Consider the following 20957-nt stretch of genomic DNA (forward strand, 5'->3'; position numbering starts at 1 on the left):
AGAAATAGCTTTTTCCCTAGAGCTATGGACAAGCAGCTGAACCCTAGCCTGAACCCATAGACTGACTATGTATTTATTTATGGTAATTTTTACATGTTTAGTCATACATATATATATTTGTATAGATAAGCTTATTTTCCTTTTTTTAACACTGCTAAATTCTATGGATTGCTGCAAAACAAAGTTTGGTTGTGTTTTAATATGCAAAACACAACGTAAGGCAGGGGCGGTACATGAGGCAAAGGAGAAAGGAGAGCAACACAAAAACAAACAATCCGTGGCATTAGGGCTGTAACCATCCCTCCCATGAAAAGCAAACCCCAGTTTGTTCAATAGAAAGTGTTACATACTTTAAAAAACAAACAATACAATATCAGTACCATTTACAGTTGAGAGTAGGTTTATGTGGTGAGTATGCATAATCAAAATAAAAATCACATTCTCACTAGTCACTCACCATGAACAGTTCCAGGTATTTCATCCACGGGACAGTGCATCAGCCCCTTTTTGTGTTTAATTTGAATATTGTAACCCTGTGCCAACAAAGCCCAACACATTAGCCATTGGTTGTGGTTGTACATTTGGGCCAAAAAAACAAGGGGAGTATGGTCGGTGTACAAAGTGACTGGTAGTGCACTGGAACCCACGTACATCTGGAAATGCTGCAAGGTGAGGAACATGGCCAGGCTTTCTTTCTCAATGGTTGAGTTATTCAGCTGATGGCGGTTGAACTTAGCAGAGAAGAAACACACGGGGTGAGGTAAACTATCCGCATCATCCTGCAGTAGCACAGCACCAGCTCCAGAGGAACTAGGTGTCAACCTCCAACTTAAAAGGAAGGGAGAAGTCAGGGGCGGCTAGGACAGGGCATTACAAAGGAGAGACTTGGCCGCTTTCAGAAGAGTGCTGACACTCAGCAGTCCACACAAAGGAACCTTAGGGCTACACAAAGTGGTGAGGGGTGCAACTACCATTGAGAAGTTTTTGCAAAAACACCATTAGAAACCCGTCAGGCCCAGAAAATGGCGAAGTTCACACCTAGTGGCAGGAGCGGCATAGGTCAACACAGCAGTGATTTTGGCCTCCACCAAATGGACTTGCCCATGACGAACTTGTTTACCCAAGTAAGTAACAATGGCCCTGCCAGACTCACTCTTAAGAGTGATTAAGAGTCAGGTTTGCACCAGCAAGCCGCTGGAACACTGTCCTCAGACAGGAAACATGGTCCAACCAATCACTAGAGTACACCACTATGTCATCAAGATATACACTGCAGCGGGGAATGTCACCCAAAACCTTGTACATCAAGCGCTGGAATGTAGCATGAGCATTTGTTAAGCCAAAGGCCATCATTGCATGAAGTGATTGGGGGTCACAAAAGCTGAGATGTCTGATGCTCTGGGGGGCTATGTAACCTGCCAATACTTTTAGGTTATCTAGTTTTGTGATGAAGGTAGCCGGACCGATTCTATCCATTCAATGGATTTCCCATTTCCATGCAATGGGAAAGAATTGGACACTGTCATTGTATTAACTTTCCTGAAGTTGGTGCAGAAGTGGGGTGTCCCATCAGCTTTAGGAGCCAACAGACACAGGAAACTCCATGGGCTATGACTAGGCATAGCTAACCCGTTTTTAACCAGATGATGAGTTTTCATGACCTGACGTTACTCAACGGAGCAGTGCTAGGCATGCTGTTTGATAGGAGCAGCACTAACCACATCAATGTCATGCTGTAAGACATTAGTACGAAATGGCACATCACCAAACAAAGTGGGAAACAAGTGAAGCAGATTGAGTACATCACTCCGCTGTTCATCAGGGAGGTACAACAGATGGCAGTCAGCATCCGACAGATACTCAGAGTTGGTTAACCTACCACTCTGTTGGCCACCAGGCGATGTGTTGAGTCCATCATCAGCTGCAGTATCTGCACACACCAACGAAGCAGACATCTCAAAGCTTTTGTGTTTCACCAGAGAAGTGCCTCTGGGGAAGAAAGGCTTAAGCATGTTAACATGACATAACCGTGTCTTCCTCCTACGGAGGATGATATAATCTCTATCAGAAACCTGCTGTTCCACCACATACGGGCCAAGAAATCAAGCTGTGAGGGCAGACCCAGGCACTTGCAACAACACAAGCACTTGATCACTGGGATGAAACCGACGCGCCACTGCTTTACGGTCAAACCACTTCTTCTTGCTCCCCTGCGAGGAGAGAGCCTCCCTCACCAAGGAAGTTGCATTATTCAACTGCACTCTGCACTGTGAAACAATTAGTTTCAGAGGAGGCACCAGACATAAACTGTTACTTTAACACCTTCAATGAGCCACGCACATTGTGACCAAACACAAGTTCTGCTGAACTGAACCCAAGCGACTCCTGTTTTGCGTCATGTATGGCAAAAACCATGAATGGCAGACCCTCATCCCAATCGTATCCTGTCTCATAGCAGTACTTTTGCAAGATATACTTCAGATGGTGCCAGCACTCTAGTGCATCCTGTGATTCAGGATGGTAAGCGCTACTCACTGAGTGTGAAATGCTAGAGACTGCAGGGTATGTTTAAAGGTTTTACACAGGAAGTTTGTTTCCTGATGACTTTGTACCACACGCAGTAACCCAAAAGTAGTAAAGAACTTTATTAGTGCTCTACTAACAACTGAGGCAGTAACTTCAAGACACGGTCATAAGTACATATAAACATACTCACTCACAAAGCATAGATTTTGTCAAATTACAGAGAGAATGTATTATGCTAGTTTTTATTTATTGATTCATTCATCTTCCATTCATCCATCCTATGATAATTCCCTTTTTACAGTGTAAAATCTTAACCTCTGATCAGAAATGCTTGGTGCTACCCTCAGGTTAAAAAGACATGAGCTGGAAATAATAGGCTGTGGTATAAATAACTCTGTGTTGCGTGGGAGTGAGGGAGTATGTGTTGGGAGACAGAGAAAATGTGTTGCATCATCTTGAATGAAAGTGAGGATGAAGAAATAGAGGAAATAGAGGTAGAGGAAAAAAATGTGAATATGTGTGTGAGACTTCTGTTAGCATTTAGCTGCTTGTATTTAACACTCAGAGAATGAAAACATTAGCAGCTACTGACAGCAACATGTTGAGCATATCTTCATGAAAGCATGTTGACATCTGAACATATTCTCAAATGACAGTAACAGTTTTGGAAATGAAGACACACACACACGAGTTTGCACAGCTATCCTTGTTTTGGACAGCCTAACCCTAACCTTAACCTAACCTCATTTCACACCTTACCCCTAACCTTAATCAGGCCCTCAGAAATGACGTTTTGCCTCATTAGGACTGGGATTTGGTCCCCATGAGGACTACTGGTCCCGAAAAGGTACCGGAAAAGGTCCCAAAGTGGTAACAAAAACGCATACACACACACACGCACACCATGTTATGTTAGTGGGACACCTGACACAAGGAGTGTGTGTGTGGGCGCATTTGTGTGTATATGTATATGGAGTGTGTATATGTTGCACACTTGGACTTGATCCTGACTTGAGTGGGTCCATTTGTTCAATTTTTCAACATTTCATGGTTATGTGAGCCAATCAGGCATGCTGCTTAGTAGTTGGCCATCAGATCTCAACAGACTTCACTGTCCCTAGAGATTTAGCACAGTTGTCACTTGTGGCAAAGCAGCAAATACAGAATGTGACATATTATTCACATAAAATAAAATAGATCTCTTTAAACAAAATCACAAAAAGAAATATTTCAGTATAAAAGACTGAAATATTTAATGGTTAATGGTTTATATATAGATAGATAGATTTTTTTAAAATGGGTCTTAAGTCCACTTTATTTTCCATGTCAGTGGTGTGGCTCTAGGGATGGCGCAGTGTCACTCAGTGCAATACTTTGGTCCACACTGAAGTATCTCATCAACTCTTAGGTTAATTGCTATGAAATTTTGTACGTTTCATCTAGCATCCTCATCATCAGGTCAAAATCTTCTAGAGCTGAAATAATTAGTCGATTAGGCAATGAGTTGATTTGCAGGAAAAATTATCAGCAACTTTTTTGACAATTGAGTAATTGTTATGTAATTTTTCAAGCAAAAATGGCAATCATTCTCTATTTCCAGCTTCACAATTGTGAGGATTTTCTCCAACCAGAGAATTGTGAACCTTCCAATGGATTACAGGAAAAATGTAAAAATTGAGGGGTTCTTGAGATGCTTAATGGGATCAAGAAGAAAAAACAGAAATTGTCTACACAAGTTTGAATTTTTATCAAAAATCTCTGAAGTTTTTTGAGAAATATACGACAGTTTTACCTCTTTGGGCCCTTAAAAAGTATTAAAATGAGTGGGTCACAAGTAGATACTGTTTCATTTGAAGAGGTGTTAAGAGTGGAAAAAAGTGATATCTTTAGTTTTTGGATTCTTCAAAACAAGCAATTTGATGACATCAAATTACATCATTTGAACATGGAGAGTGTGGTGTGCACCATGGCCACGAGGATTTCTGGATAAGTGTGGCTGTTGGAAACAGTGGGTATATCTCTATTCAAGAGTCTGTGGTGGGTTGATGGTGGAAAAGGGAGGGTAGCAGCTAACAGAGCAGCATGGAAGTGGCTCCAGGCTGTGACTACAGTGACACTTGTCAGACAAGACTAGCTGAACATTATGGTGTATTTAAAACTGATCCTGCTACATTCTTACTTTCTGTCTGGATAAATCCCTCAGGTTTATCTCCACTGCAGAATAAACAGTTTTTTAGATGCTTTTGATCATTTGGTTTCTAATGAATAAACTAGTAACTATTAAAATTAAACAATTAACCAGTACTAAATGCCCCTGCAAACCTTTGATCTTCATACCCTGTGACTGCAGATCCTATTGTAACATTATTTGCATTTTTCCTATTCAGCTGTCCTCCTTCATTTTTCCTGGCTCTTAATTTCAAGAATAACTGTTTTGATGTTCCTAATATTACCCCAAATCCTCCCTGACTCTTAATCACACAGTCTTGAACTTAGTCATAGTAAGTTATTGCAAAGAGTAAAGTAATATGTGTGCAAGTGCATGTATGTGCATGCGGGGATTCAGGCCACTGCCCACACTCCCCTTAGCAACGGTTTCCCTGGTTTCCCTTTTGTCATGGTGCTAGTGAGATGCCAGTTAAACGCTGCAGGAGGCTTTTCATGACTCTGAATCCTGTGACTTTCCCCTGAAAAGCAGAGAGGGACAAGGAGAGAAGAGAAACCTGCTTTAGATTCACCCGTCAGAGGCAAGAAGTATGTAGACAGTGTAGATGGGATGTGGGAGTCATTAGACTGCTCACTTGGAAGTGATGAAATGCTCAAATTATAAAACACAATGCTCATTGTCAATAGTACAGTCCATACTGTAAATATTTGGACAGTCACACATTTTTTTGTTCTTCAAGCTCCGAGCTTCAGCACATTCAATTTGAAGCATAATAATGGAAACTACATTAAAGTGCTGAGTCTTAGCTTTAACTTAAATTAAATTGTTTGCATTTTTATTATAGTGACATTTAGTAACATTTGGTATACTAGCAAGAAAGGCAGCCAAGTAAAATTTTATTCAAGTTGAATTTTTAAATTAAAAACTCAGTCAAATAAAAAGTCTTTGTCAGAGCTTTAAACACAATACACAATGCTCATTTGCTATATTGACAGTTTATTTGAGACTAAAGAAGGCGTCTTCATACTCTGAATTTGACTGATATACAGTGGTATGCAAAAGTTTGGACATTCCGCAAATTACATATTTTGTTGAGTTTTGAAGTGAAAAGAAGTAAATTCAACCCCAGTAGCAAACAGACATTAAAATGAGCCCTTCTTTAAATGTCAATGCACAATTACTTTTTATTTCATGAACTTAAAAAAATACAAAAAATTAAACCGTAATTTTGGCATGTGTAAACCCTACTTACAAAAGTCTCAGAACTTTATTAACTTCTTCATTGCCTTTATTGGCTCATTAAGACTTGTAAGGCAACTCAAGAATTACCATTAAGAATTGTCAGCTGATGACAATTCCTGAGCTTGATAAATTCTCTGATTTTTCAAACCCTGTGGAAACACCAACAACCATGGGCTCCTCTAAGCTACTGAGAATCCGAAAATTGTGCCAAACCTGCACAGGCACACAATTTCCCCACACAGAGACACTGATCTCAAACACATCTCGTGTGTGTGTGTGTGTGTGTGTGCGTGTGTGTGTGTGTGTGTGTGTGTGTGTGTGTGTGTGTGTGTGTGTGTGTGTGTGTGTGTGTGTGCGCGTGTGTGTGTGTGTGTGTGTGTGTGTGTGTGTGTGTGTGTGTGTGTCATTGGTGGTGCACTAGTCTATATCGCACTTTGGAAAAAAGGACGAACCTGCAGTCATTTAACAACAACATAGGACACAACAGCGCAATGACAGCTGGGGTTGCCGCTCTACTCTAATTAGGACAAATTCAGCAAGTACACCATCTTGACCACTGGGTGTGATGAGAAAAAAAGAGGCAATGCACGACACAAATTACAGTCACTCTGTTAGTTCAGATATCTTTCAGATATTGTTGGAATTTGCTCCTACAGCAAAAGTCCCTCTGAAAACAAACGACAGGGTAACTTAGATGTTAAGCGGACTAAAAGGTAACAGGTCAGCCATGTCTGCTGTGGAAATGTCCCTGTACAGCATGGTGAAATGCAACATGTTCGCTTCTTCTAGGAGGCTTTAAAGAACAGCCTCAGCTGTAATGACCACCAAAGCAACCACACGAAGTCTAAGGAAAGCACAGCACCTTGAGCTACCGTCTTCTCCTCAGACACAACAGTTAGTTTACTCACCAATGAATCAACTTCTTTCTCTTGCTGTATGATGCCATAATAGCTTTTGTTATTTAAGGCCATTTCCATGGTTGAGATAGTGATAATATTATTTGTCTAAGTTGCCCCATGGGCATCAAAGGAACTTTGAACTGGAGCTGGAGATTCTTTTATTGAAGAAGTGAATTCTTCTGTCATAAATTTTTCTAAACTTTTATGTTCTTTAACCAGTGTTGCTCGTAGTCACTGACTCTGCTTCTGTCACCATCTTGTTAGCACATTGACTGAGTACTAGCTTGTTGTTCAGTTTTCTTTTCTACCAAAATGTCTGTAAACTTGAAGGCTGGTTAGTCATGACACACTTTAGCTCTGAAATATTTATAAAATAACAGTGCAAATAAGTTATAGTCAAAGAAGTCAGCAGAGTGGACATGTATATCTTCAATGCCTGTACCAGATCACCTACTGTATATGGGAGCTTAAGTTCCATATGTTTTCACTGTGCACCCGATAAAAATAGTTACATTTAGACATTAAACCTGTGATTGGTATAGTCATTGTTATATACTCTGAAATTGAAGAAATTGAATACTCTGATATTGAAATTCACCTGTTCCCAATTATTATTTGGACCCGCTTGAATCCTCTCAAGAACCTCCTAGTGGTCCGTGAAGCCCACTTTGACAATTACTGATTCAGAGAGTGCAAATCTCCACCAGTGCTGAAAAAATCTCAAATTCTCTTTCATTTCCAAATAACAGAATACCCATCAATAATCTCCAAAGTTCTCAAAATGCTATTTGAATTTGAAATAAAGTCTCAGCATCTGTTGTTACTATATTTTAAACATTAACAATGCAATGACAGAAACTGTAAATCCACATCATTGAGAAAATAAAATTAATTGTTTATTGGTACATAGCTGCTTTGCCCCCCTGCTTTAATGAAAATAGGTGGATTTCACAGGACAAATAATGTTTCTCTCTATATTTGGATGTTTGTTAAAATTAAAATAATATATTCTACACATGTTTTGAGGAGTAATTTACGCATATAATGAAGCAACTAATACCTTAAGAAACCTGAATTATTTCTCAAACACACATTGGTTTTCTTGGGACAACTTCTGATGTTAGTAAAGCCCCTAATTTGCTCAGTGTTGTTGCAAGCACTTGAAATGAGATACCTGGTGTTTTTTTGTATGAACAGGTGAATGTCACATGTTGAGAGAAACACTATGGTCACATTTAACCATTCATTTGTCATACTGTAGTAATTTAATGATGTTAAAGCACTAGTTTAAACACTGGATATGAGTTATGACAGCTGAAGCTCCTTGGCTGTTTATAGTTTGCTCTCAAAAAGCTCAGTAGTCTCTAAGTATGTATGTATGTATGTATGTATATATGTGTGTGTATATATATATACACACATATATACATACGTATATATGTATGTATCTATGTATGTATGTTTATATATGTATGTATGTATATGTATGTATATGTATATGTGTGTGTATATATATGTATCTGTATATATGTATGTATGTATGTATGTATATGAATGTGTGTGTATATATATGTATGTATGTATGTATGTATATATAGGTGTATATGCATGTGTGTGTATATATATATATGTATGTATATGTGTGTTTATATGTATATATATATATATATATGTGTGTGTGTGTGTGTGTGTGTGTGTGTGTGTGTGTGTGTGTGTGTGTGTGTGTGTGTGTGTATACGTATATATATTTATGTATATGTATGTGTGTAATGCTTATCATTTTGATTTCCATATAAAAAATGAACTATACTATAAAAAATGCCTTAGCTTGTGTATAATATGTATGTCTGAATTGAAATAAAAGTATTCTAATTTCTAATTTTTTATTTTCTATTTTGCTACCAAACATTTCATAGACTGAAATTTAAAAGACCAAAATTTTAATTATACATTGATATGATAAATGAAAAATACAGTTGTAAAAAATTTAATTCAATTTTCTATTTTTAATTTTTTATATGGAAAATCAGTCCTGCCGTGTATAATTTCGAAGGTTCGTTCTTTTCTCCTCTCTTCCTTTCACCTTTTATTTTCTTTCTTTGTTATCCTTTCTGATTTTCTATCCATTATTTGGTGTTCTTTCACTCTATTGATGGAAAAAGAAGATAGTCTTAGAAGGGAAGAATCCCATTCTACACTCATTCCAGTAAAAAGAGAAAATGGGACTAAGGGAGACTGAGGTGTATCAGACATAAAGAAAGAATTTTTAAAAATCTCCTTCCCACTTTTCCTTTGCATCTTATTTGAATAATCCTGTGGAGCAGATGCAGTCCTGGTTGAAATTATTGGCACCCCTGAATTTTAAGTCCAGAATTTAGAATATCTTTAGAAGTGCAATTAAATTAATCAAAAGGGTGCCATTTTATGTCTGTATTTTTTCTATCACTATATGAAAGCATTTTTTTGTTGTTGCTGAATTTCAGCACCAATACCAATAAAATACTTTTGTTGATACCATAGTTTCAAGAATAATAAACAAGTTTTATCTTTTTTTCATTTGGCAAAATATGCCAAGCTGCTCAATGCATGAGTGATGAAGAATTTTGCCGAATATAAAAAGCATCTGAAGTTAGAAAAGTTAAGTTGTTACTTAGAAAGAAATAAGGTTAAATCCCCAGTCCTGTCGATAAGCAGGCTCTCATTGGTGATCTAATGCCAACTTTATAGAGTCTAAAAAAAAATCATTATGCCAAATTTATGATTCGAAATCTGCTTTGAACCTGTCAAGCTTTCCTGGTCTAACTAAGTGAGGTCACCTGATTTAATTGATTTGGAGAAGGACAGGTGATGTATGTATTTGACATGTTTGGTTGTCTGTTGTAGAATGATTTAGAGTAAGAGGGAAGGTTTCTCACAGCAGCCTGATGCACAGGAACAGCTATTCCCAGCTTTGTGTTTCTGTGTGTGTGTTTGTGTGTGTGTGTGTGTGTGTGTGTGTGTGTGTGTGTGTGTGTGTGTGTGTGTGTGTGTGTGTGTGTGTGTGTGTGTGTGTGTGTGTGTGTGTGTGTGTGTGTGTGTGTGTGTGTGTGTGTGTGTGTGTGTGTGTGTGTGTGTGTGTATGTGCGTGACCTGCAGGTCCAGAATATGACGTGACAGTATTTGATTTAATGTGTTATTTTTAGTGCGTGTGTCTATGTGTTTGTTTGTGTGTGTGTTTGTGTGTGTGAGGGAGAGAGAGAGAGAGAGAGAGAGAGAGAGCATGTTGGCATGTAGCTCCAGTTCCCACCATCTCTCTCCTTGCTTTTGTAATTTATGAATGTAATGCTCACTCTTTTACAGCCAATGCAATTTATGACCAAATAGATCATCGAATGTGACAAGACAGCTGAAGCTTTCCAGTTCCAGGGAACCTTGTATGTGTTTGAACCTGACAGATTACAACCTCCCACAAAAGTTCTCACCTTTTTGGGATTTTTTTTTTTACTCTCACTGGTTCCCCCATTCACACCAAACACATACTCTCTCCCTGTAATAGTTCTTTGTTCATAAGAATCTTTCATGCTTTCTGTCAATCATTGTGATGAAGCACAACATGTGTACCCTTCCATTTATACATATACAAGACGCTTCTAGAACTGTCAATGTGAGTATGGAAGAGTACATCATGTAAATACTCTGCAGTATTTTTATGAGTTTCTTTGGGGTTTTATTTCTCATTGAGGTCCTTACATAAACTTCCAGTTCCAAATATGTACAAAATCATGTTTTTCATAGTTTTTGAAATACTTTAACAAATCACAAAAAAAGCAGGAGTCACATATTTACAAACATAATCCAAAAAAGAATAGCCACCTCACAACTGTATGCCTCTGCAAACCAGTCAACTTGCAGTTTAACTCCATGTCTTTCAAAACTCATATGTGTAGTGAAAACTTTGAGGGAATCTAATAAAAGGTATTAAGTGTATTTTATCATAATTAGTGTATGAATTCTTGAATTATGCCCAGAAAAATATTTTGTGCTGTCACAGTGATCTTGTCCTTTGATGACAAAAAGCTAATCAATCCATCCTTGAGTGAAAATGCATTTTTGGGCCAAATTTGAAGAAATTCCCTCAAGGCGTTCCTGAGAGGCGTTCATGAGAATGGGAAGGACGTAAGGTCACAGTGACCTTAACTTTTGACCTTTGACCTCCAAAATCTATCAGTTCGTTTATGTCCAAATGAAATTTGTGCCAAATTTGAAGAAATTCCCTCACCGCATTCCTGAAATATCGTGTTCATGATAATACATGAGAATCAGCAAACATAATACCTCTGGCCACAGCTGTCGCTGCTGCAGAAAAAATAAAAAACACACACAGACACACACACACCAGCATTCTGACACACAGTGGCATGACAAAATTCAGGCAACCCTGGTCATAATTTCTGTTACTCTGAATCATATACTGAGTAAAAGATGAACTGATCTCCAAAAGGCATTATAAAGAGTAAAAGATGACACATTTCTTCAATATTTTAAGCAAGATTACTTTTTTTATTTCCATCTTTTACATAAAAAAAAAAAACAAAAAATGAAAAGGGCCCTAAACAAAAGTTTGGGCCCCCTGCATGGTTAGTACTTAGTATCACCCCCTTTGGCAAGTATAACAGCTTGTAAACGCTTTTTTTGTAGCCAGCTAAGAATCTTTCAATTATATTTTGGGGGATTTCCTTCTTAAAGGCTTCTAGTTTGGTGAGATTCTTGGGCTGTCTTGCATGCACTGCTCTTTTGAGGTTTATCAACAGATTTTTGATGGTGTTTAGGTCAGTGGATTATGAGGGCCATGGCAAAACCTTCAGCTTACACCTCTTGAGTTTGTGGATTTTGAGGTGTGTTTAGGATCATTATCCTGTTGTAGAAGCCATCCTCTTTTCATCTTCAGCTTTTTTAGGGGCGGTGTGATGCTTGCTCCCAGAATTTGCTGGTATTTAATTGAATCAATTCTTCCCTGTACCAGTGAAATGTGTTCCCTGTGCCACTGGCTTCAATACAAAGCCCAAGGTATGATTGATACACCCCCATGCTTAACAGTTGGAGAGGTGTTCTTTTCATGAAATTCTGGACCCTTTTCACAAAATATACCTTTGCACATTGTAGCCAGAAAGTTCTATTTTATATTCATCAGTCCACTGGACTTGCATCAATGCATCAGGCTTGTTTAGAGGCTCCTTTGCAGACTCCTGACACTAAAGTTTGTGGTGAGGATGCAGGAAAGGTATTCTTCTGATGAGTATTCCATGAAGGTCATATTTATGCAGGTGTAGCTGCACAGGAAAACAATGCACCACCACTCCAGAGTCTGCTGGATCTTTTTAAAGGTCTTTTGCAGGCAAACAGGGGTCTTGATTTTCCTTTCTAGCAGTCCTATGAGCAGTTTTCTCTGAAAGTTTTCTAGGTATACCTCAACTTGACCTCTACCATTCCTGTTAACTGCCATTTCTTAATAACATTACGAACTGAGTGATGAGTGACTACCTGAAAACGCTTTGCTATCTTCTTATAGTCTTCTCCTGCTTTGTGGGCATCAATTATTTTAATTTTCAGAGTGCTAGGCAGAATATTTATGAAGCTTTGAAATTTACATCACTTGGCGTTTCCTAACGATTATTGTAAAAAGCCATAGCCCTAACAAGCTAGTTAAGGTCTAAAACCTTGGTAAAAGTTATCTGAAAGTTCAAATCTCTTTGGATGACCAAACTTCTGTATGGTGCTCCTTTCCTTTTTTTTACTCTAAACATTTACAAGACAAAAATTATACACTAGTCATGCTTAAAATGTATAGTAAAATTATCACCTTTAACTTTATGCCTTTTGGAGATCAGTTCACTTCTACTTACTTAACTATTCACAGAACAGAAATTTTGACCAAGGATGCCCAAACTTTTTCATGCCGCTGTAATTACATTCAAAGTAAAAGGTACAATGTTGTTAATTAGGTAGAACGAAGTCCAATCCAGAGGGGTCCACCATGTCCAAGACTGGTTGCTATATCTTAATAAATCCCTTGACATTGTCATGGAGGGTGTAGGATTTTTTTCAGGGGGAGTACTCTCAGTACCTCCTTATACCAATTGTCCATTGCAGGGATGTCCTTAGAAATCCAGAATTTTAGAATAGTCTTTATTGCGATATAAGAGTATTTGTGTTAATTTAGTGTTGTTCATGGAACTGTTAACTTTAGCTGTAATATTCTTTAGAAGCTATAACATTTACCCTGCCAAATTGATTGTGTAAACATTTCCTGGGAATTGAGTTTGGCAACATCTGTATGGGGTACGACAACCTAGTTAATATATACATTTTGAGCACACTTATCCTGCCAAACAAGGAGACAGGAAGGGTTCCCCACCTATCCAAGTTTTCCTTAATGTGCACTGTGATGTATTAAATATCAAGCTTAACCAGTTTTTTAAAGCAGAGGGACCAATTCTTATTACAAGGTATGTTATCTCCTTAGGTGGTAGTATGTATCTTGACTAAATACAGCAGGACTTTTGTCTGCACAAAGAGAAATTTAATGTACTGTAACTTTTACATTAAAGCCCCTTATCACTGAGGTAGTTCTAATAAGCTCTGCTAAGTCAAGTTTATTTATTGAGCACATTTCATACAGACTCAGTATGCTTCAAGGTAAAAAGCAAAAAATAGGCAAAGATCATACATGACAAAAACAGAGAAGAAGGTATTACTACTATTATCAATAAAAGAGAATAATAATGATACAAATAGAAGTTTGACCTGTTGACAACATACTTTACATCCACCTCAAAGTTTGCAAAAAGATATGTTTTTTAGTTTGCTTTTAAAAGAACATATTGTTGTAGCAGACCTGAGCTCATGTGGTGGAGAATTTCAGAGAGTAGGACCATAATGACTGAAGGCACCATAAACTGATTTAGAATTTATTCTAGGTATAATGAGGAGACCTTTGCTTGATGATCTAAGGGATCTATCCTTTGTGTACTCAGTGAGCATGTCAACAACGTACAGAGGAGCTAAGCCATTCATAGATTAAAAAAAAAAAGAAGTATTTTAAAATCAATTCTTTGCTTTAGTGAAGAGAAGTTAAAACAGTGATGTCTTCCAACCTTTTCGTTGGAACACATTGGTGTGTTGTTTTTTTTCTGTTTTTTTTTTTCTCACTTCTATTCTTTTTCTTTGGTTTATTTAACACTTGTTTTGTCAGTCCAGTAAAAAGTGCATTACAGTAATCTAGTCTACCAGAAATAAATGCATGAACCAGCTTTTCAGAATCTCGCTGAGACAGGAAGTATCTAACATTTGTTATATTTCTAAGGTGATAAAAGGCAGTCTTGGAGATATTAGATATGTTCTTCTGGAAGTTAAGATAAAGATCCAAAATGACATACAAGTTACTAAAATAATTTCTGTATTCTCATTTTGCTGTAAAAAAAAAAAAAAACACTTTTGCCATCTAATATTTGATATCAGCAATGCAGTGGATGAGGTTGACTGTGCTAAGGTTGTTGGCAGAAACATGTATAGCTGTGTTTCATCATCATATAAGTGATATGTGAATATTGTTTTTCTGAATGATTGACCCAAGTGGGAGCATATACAAATTAAACAGAAGTGGGCCAGTGGAACTAAGGGCTCAATAGCCAATGCAAACAGACACCACATTCTAATGGAAAAGCATCTGAGCAGTAGGAATGAATAATAACAGCTATTTGAAGGGGACAAATACAGCAATTTCATCCAATCAATGAATTCTGCACCTACTTTAAATGTTTCCATGGCATAGAAAAGGAACCCTATAAAAAGCTTTTAATGAGTCCAGAGATAGCACCAAACCATGTACATCATTATCACTGGCTAGCTGTAGTATGTTCAGAAGCATCCTGATATTATTAAGGGAGTGCCTTCCTTTAATAGAGTTATTTAAGAAATTCCTACCTTTAATAAAGTCTGCTTGATCAGGTTTACTAATATTGATATTAGTGGTTCAAGCCTCAAAGTCGAGACCTTAACCAAAATTTTTGCCTCTGCATTAGTTAGCAATGAAGGCATGTAAGACACTGGGTCTTTGGGGTCTTTGTTGTTTTTTTTAAATTCAAAATCAAACAGATTTTGGCTAGTGACAATGTTCACGGTAAATGGTGAGTCGTGTTGAAACTATAGTTATAGGTTCTAACCAGGTAGGGAGTGAGCTTATTTTTATAAACCATTCCACTGGAAACTCATCTGGGATTGAGGATTTTCCACTGCGCATTAGGGCTATTGTCCCCAATATTTCCCTCTCCGTTACGTATTTCCCCAAAGATTTTTGCTCGTCTTCTGTTAGTGTTGGTAATTTAATATTAGAAAATAACCTGTCAAGTTCCTTTTTGGTAAATTTATTGTCAGATTTATATAATGACTTACAAAATGATACAAAGATGGAACTAATGTTTCTAGATTTATGAGCTAAATCCCCCTTTTAAAATCTGTTTCCAATGCGTTTTGCTTCAGCAGCAGCTTTTTCTTTCGGTGTTACATGTGTCATATTGTGAAATCTCTTAAATGAGCCGTAGCAAATTCCCAAATAAATTCAGGAACTGAAAAGAAAAACTAAAATAAAACCAAGCTCTGGGAAAAGGTGTGGCTTTACTGATGGTCGTTAAAAAATATAGTACCAAAAAAATGTCAATACAAACAGTTCCATGTAAAAGTATGCTCATTCATTAATGTAATAAACATGAAACAACTACTTCTTATATGACTATGAATTTCAACACCTTCTCTTCACAGGTAACTTGTCAGTTAAGTATTTTAATCTGACACAAATATCCAGCACAATAAGTAATTCAGATAAGTATTAGCATATGCTTTGTACAGTTTTTAGCTTAGTACAGACCTCCACAGAAATACCCCTTTCAGTTAGCTAGTAAGCTGAAAAGTGAAGCAAATGACCAGCATGTGTAGCCTATATTCATCTGACAACTAAATAGCATTTTCCTCTCACAGAACAATTTCCCCATGAAAACACTCATTCTAACAATATTTTACATCTTTGCTTACAGACAAATCAAATCCAAGGCTTAAACGAAAGGAGAGAACTGTTTTGTCTGAACACTGTAGGTTACTCTTTGTTCATCTGAAAATAAAACTTAAGAAAAATACACCAGGGACCAGTACTGCAAACTAAAAAAGGGATCAGAACACTCTGCCTCCATCTTTTTTTTTTAAATTCCGTGTCATTAAGTAGATATAATGGAAATCACTACCTCTGTGTACCAGATGTAGCTTCACTAATGATAATTTTCAAGTAAACTGGGCCATGATCACTGATATGTTTAGGTCCTATACCGCATATAATCACTTTTCCTATGATCTGCAGTGGTATAAAAAAATAGTCAATCCAAGAGTAGGAATTGTGTGGATTAGAGGAGAATTTGAAATCCCTGGCCAATAGGTTCAAAATTCTCCTTACATCTGTCAGATTACTATCATGTAACATTTTAATTGGTGGGGCACCTGCACTTATTTTTCTGTATGTATTTACTGAAGACCTGTCTAATTTGTTGTCTAAACAACAATTAAAGTCACCACCCAGCACTGTAAGAGAGCATTTCTATTCCTCCAAGTCTGCTGTTACTCTAGTCCGAAATGAAGTTTGTGTTGGATTAGGGGCATATACCATTTCTACTTAGCACATGTAAAAGGGATCCTGAGGACAGATACAACCTTGTCCATGCGACAATTTATGGTATACATGTCACTATGATGAACATGCACCAATCAGCCACAACATTAAAACCAGTTATGTAACTATATACACAGTATATATATATATATATATATAATGTGGGGTCCACTGATCTGAGACCACTTTCCCATACAAGAGCATATATATATATATAAATATATATCTGTATACATATGTATATGTATGTATACGTATGTATATATATACGTATGTATGTATGTATATGTATATATACATATATATGTGTGTATATTTATATATAAACATATATATGTATATACATACATACGTGTAACATTGCAATACACCGAACAACAACCAAAAAAAAATGAACGTTACAGCAGCTATGTGTGAACTTCTCTATAGGTCATATGTGAAGCCTCTTGGTCTAAATGAAATGCTGAAGAAAGCCTAGGGCTGAAACAAATTAGTGTCTTTCTTCTGCTGTACCTTAGCCTATTAAAAGTGTTATATACTTATCTGGGCTCCCCAGACTCTATATAGTATCAGAACATTTTTCGGGGATAGTAACTATTCATTGTGAATTTCCAACCGTTTCTTTTCCTGTCTTTGCACTGCAGCCTATGGTATTAATGTACAATTAACATTGCCCCTCCTCTACTCTCCTGGGGTAACTTTTGACAAAGGAAGAGTGTGCCACAAAACGCAGGATGAATAATAAAATCTAGTTAATAGGCCTGTCCCCAATCACCAATCTAATATAATATAATAACCAAAAGAGATGTGAATCATTTGTTTCCTTAAACACAATCCTACCTGAATGATAAATCCTGTTTTCAGCAATAACTTCTAAAGATGCTATGTATGAGGAGTAGGATATCATCTAAGGCAATACTAAGGCAAGATCATTTCAATCAAATAAGCAAGAAGTGTTTTCAATATCTCCCCCCATTTTCACTGCTTCATAATAATACCAGCAAACATAAATTAGCAAAATAACACATTCCACTGAATTCCAACATCAGAAATGTTATCAACTTAAACTTTATATAGGCATAGTCTGTAACTGCACTAGTCGTGTCCTTTAACCTCCTTTGTGTGATATTTCAGTTGCATGACCTTCATAAGAAAAACGAATCCTATATTACATTGAATTTGTTCATTAAGTCTTGTCTTTCTGCATATCCTCACCATACGTCCATGCCTCTCCTGCGATTTTGAAAAGTTGGACCCCATTATCACGTGTGATGCACAACACTACTCAAAAAAGCATCCTGTAGGGAATCCCCAGTGCTTGGGATGACTTCTTTGCCTCCGGAAACTCATGTCACCATTTTTCCACTGTGGGTGAGAAATCTTCAAAAAAGTGTATGTGGCTTCCAGGGACGACAATTTCACATGTTTTGTGTCTTTTGGATGACCAGGTGTTTATCCATGTCGTTGTGAAGACAAATGTAGACAATCCTTGGTCTCACTGATTCTGTCCACAGTTGTGCAGGATTGCAATGGCATCTGTCCATCTTAATCCAGTCGTTTTTTGTGAGATTTAGGATTTTATGTAGCCATGTCTCAAAGTAGTCTTTGGTGTTGTCACCCTCTGTGCATTCTGGCAAGTTGACAGTCATTATGTTGTTCCGTCTGCACCTTTTTTCCTTGTCTCCTAGCCTGTTGATAGCCTCACTCAGCCACATCTCTGTGTGCTCAAGTTTAGCTAGCAACTGAGACACCATGTCCTCTGTATGGGAGCGTCTTCGTTCAGCGTCTTCCAGTCCTTTCTTGACAACTTTCACATTTTGGCACACCAAGCTCACTGATTTTGCTATCTGCTATCAAGTTCTATATCCAAGCTGGAGCTGAGTTTGGCAAAAACTCCTTCACTTATCTTAGTTCCCAAGCTATCTATTTCCTCAACTTCTTTCATTTTGTCAAGTCTGCAGCTGTCTCTTCCGACTGAGTTTTGTTTAGATTTGGGTCACAAAACCCTTCTGTTGTCAGGTGTTTTTGCCCAAAGTCATTGCCCACGCAATGGTATTACTCTTTTGGTCGTGCTATTTCAACAGTATTAAACTATCTCTTAAAAGTTCAAAACAAATTTAGTCCTGGAGCTCAGATCTGGAGCTCTTACTCTCACCACATCACATGGCTGTCTCCTCATGAGTTTGTTTTTGATGTTTAATATATAGCTAGTCTGCAGTATATTGCATATTTTTATTTACAAAATGCTTTTTGATACAGCAATTTACAATTTACAATACAATTTTACTGTCTTTGCTGGTGCAGAACTTACTCAGTGAAATCATACATCATACCTTTATCACCATGGAGTAGTGTACTGTACATATATACTCTGATGGCAATTAGTCTCATTCGTGTCCTGCTCTTATTTGATCCCCAACAAACTGCTGCAACAACAGCCCTTTATCCCCACAGGCATCATTACAGTTTTTTCATTGAGTCTCAGGAATAGTAATGGTAAATGACTGCCTTTGTCTGTTTTTCTTTGACTCGTGCATGCATACACACACACTGACACACAGTGCATTCATTGCTTACATGGTCCATTTCTCCTGTTTCCCTCAGCTTGTACTGCAGTGTCATATTAACAGCCCTCCTACTGCAGCATTCCGCTGACACCTAGTGACCAAACCTGAGTCTACAGACAAAGTTTTTCCTGGAAAACCATACTTCACGTTATGTACCCCCCCCCCCCCCCCAAAAAAAAAAAAACAAGAAACATAATAAAGCAAAAAAAAAAAAACATGAAAATTTTCATCTTTTAATCAGTTATTTCTTTTCATTTTCATTTGTACACAAAACTGGCTCTTTGCAGCTAGCTAAGCTTAGCTCAGCTAAGAGAGGATTTTTGCCCCAGGCATCTCAATATGTGTGCTTCTATGTGCCCAAATTTTAGCAAAGCTGGCTGTGGTTGCATAACAGCATGGCTATTGTGCCTAAGAGCAATTATTATATAATGATATGTCTTATGTAATGACAACAAGGTCAAAGGGGTCAAGACAGACACCACACTAATTTACTCACTTTGAATCGTTCTGCCACTTTTATTCTGATTTTCTTCCATCCTTTTTTAATCTTCCACTTCCTCAACTATTGATTTTCTCCTTTTATTGGTGGTAATTGAAGTCTATTTGGAAGGAAAGTGTTAATCCTTTTAAGTTTTACCTTATTTTGTTTTGATGTGCATTGTCACTCCTTCTCCCTTTCCTGTCTTGTTTCCCTCTCTCCTCTCCTCTCCTCTCCTCTCCTCTCTTCTCCTCTCCTCTCTTACTCTAGGCAGCTTCAGGAGCTGCAGAGGCAGAAGGAGTTGGAGCGAGAGCGTCAGGAGCACGAGCGCCTGGAGCGAGAGATGCTAGAGCGTGAGCAGGAGCGTCAGGAGCGAGAACGTCAGGAACGGGAGCGTCAGGAGAGGGAGATGCAGATGGAGAGGGAGCGACTAGAGCGGGAGCGCCAGGAGCAACAGGAGCGCACTGAGCATGAGCTAATGGAGAGGGAGAAGGCGGAGAGAGAGCGGCTGGAGAGGAAGCAGCAGGAGCAGTTGGACAGCGAGCAACAGGACTGGGAGAGAGGGAGACGTATCTCTAATGCTGGTGAGTGATTCACTTTCGTTTCCTTCTTATACACACACAATTTCATACACACTAAGGTTTGAGTTTTTAAACACCAAAGCTCAGACTGTTGGACTGAAGGTGTAAAGAATCTATAATAACTTTTCATTTTAAATTTTCCTGGCAAAACTGAATATATTCTATGAATGATGATCAGTAAAGGACTTGTGTATTTTAACAGTATTCAAATATTTTACAAAATTGTAGCAAATATACTTGGTTTTCACATGGTCCTATAAGAACAGTTGGTTCAGCTGGCAGAGACAGACAGCAAGCTGTGTGGAGAAATTAGTTAATGGTCTCATTACTGACTATTGAATATTTTAATGAGAAGTTTATTTCCTTTATGAATTTTGAAAGTTAAATTTTGAACTGAGGTTGTTTCTGGTATTAATCTTGTGTAAAAATTGTGATGTGGAAGTTTGGATTGAGTCCCTATTTCATACTACATACTAACTGTGTTAAGTATATACTATATATTAATTAATCTTAAAATACTGTTTTTGCAGTTAATATGTAAAATAACAACCATACTTTTTTATACTAACAGAAAATCATACAATATGTCTGCCAATGCATGTCAATAAAACTGCGAATGTCACTGCCAATTAAATTTAACAAACAGGACATCAAGATTGAATCCTTTGTGTTTTCTCAGTTATTCATGAGGATGTTTACCACCATCCAAATTTGCTTCACATTTTCTACTGCTCTGATCACTTTCATGTTGATCATTTCCTTTGCATTGTGGGACAATAGTGTACATCAACAACAAACTAAAGTTT

General features: G+C 37.5%; 1 protein-coding gene across 6 annotated transcripts in view; it reads left to right on the forward strand.

Annotated features, from left to right (window-relative positions):
* Positions 1-20957, forward strand: part of enah (ENAH actin regulator) — a 166372-nt gene that overhangs the window by 121863 nt on the left and 23552 nt on the right. For all 6 annotated transcript variants that reach the window (XM_040124785.1, XM_040124784.1, XM_040124786.1 and 3 more), the window contains exon 5: positions 19841-20154. In XM_040124785.1, coding sequence (XP_039980719.1) covers positions 19841-20154 — 314 coding nt within the window. The remainder of the gene's footprint in view (positions 1-19840; positions 20155-20957) is intronic.

This window comes from Xiphias gladius, chromosome 4, assembly GCF_016859285.1.
Source record: "Xiphias gladius isolate SHS-SW01 ecotype Sanya breed wild chromosome 4, ASM1685928v1, whole genome shotgun sequence".
Taxonomy (NCBI): domain Eukaryota; kingdom Metazoa; phylum Chordata; class Actinopteri; order Istiophoriformes; family Xiphiidae; genus Xiphias; species Xiphias gladius.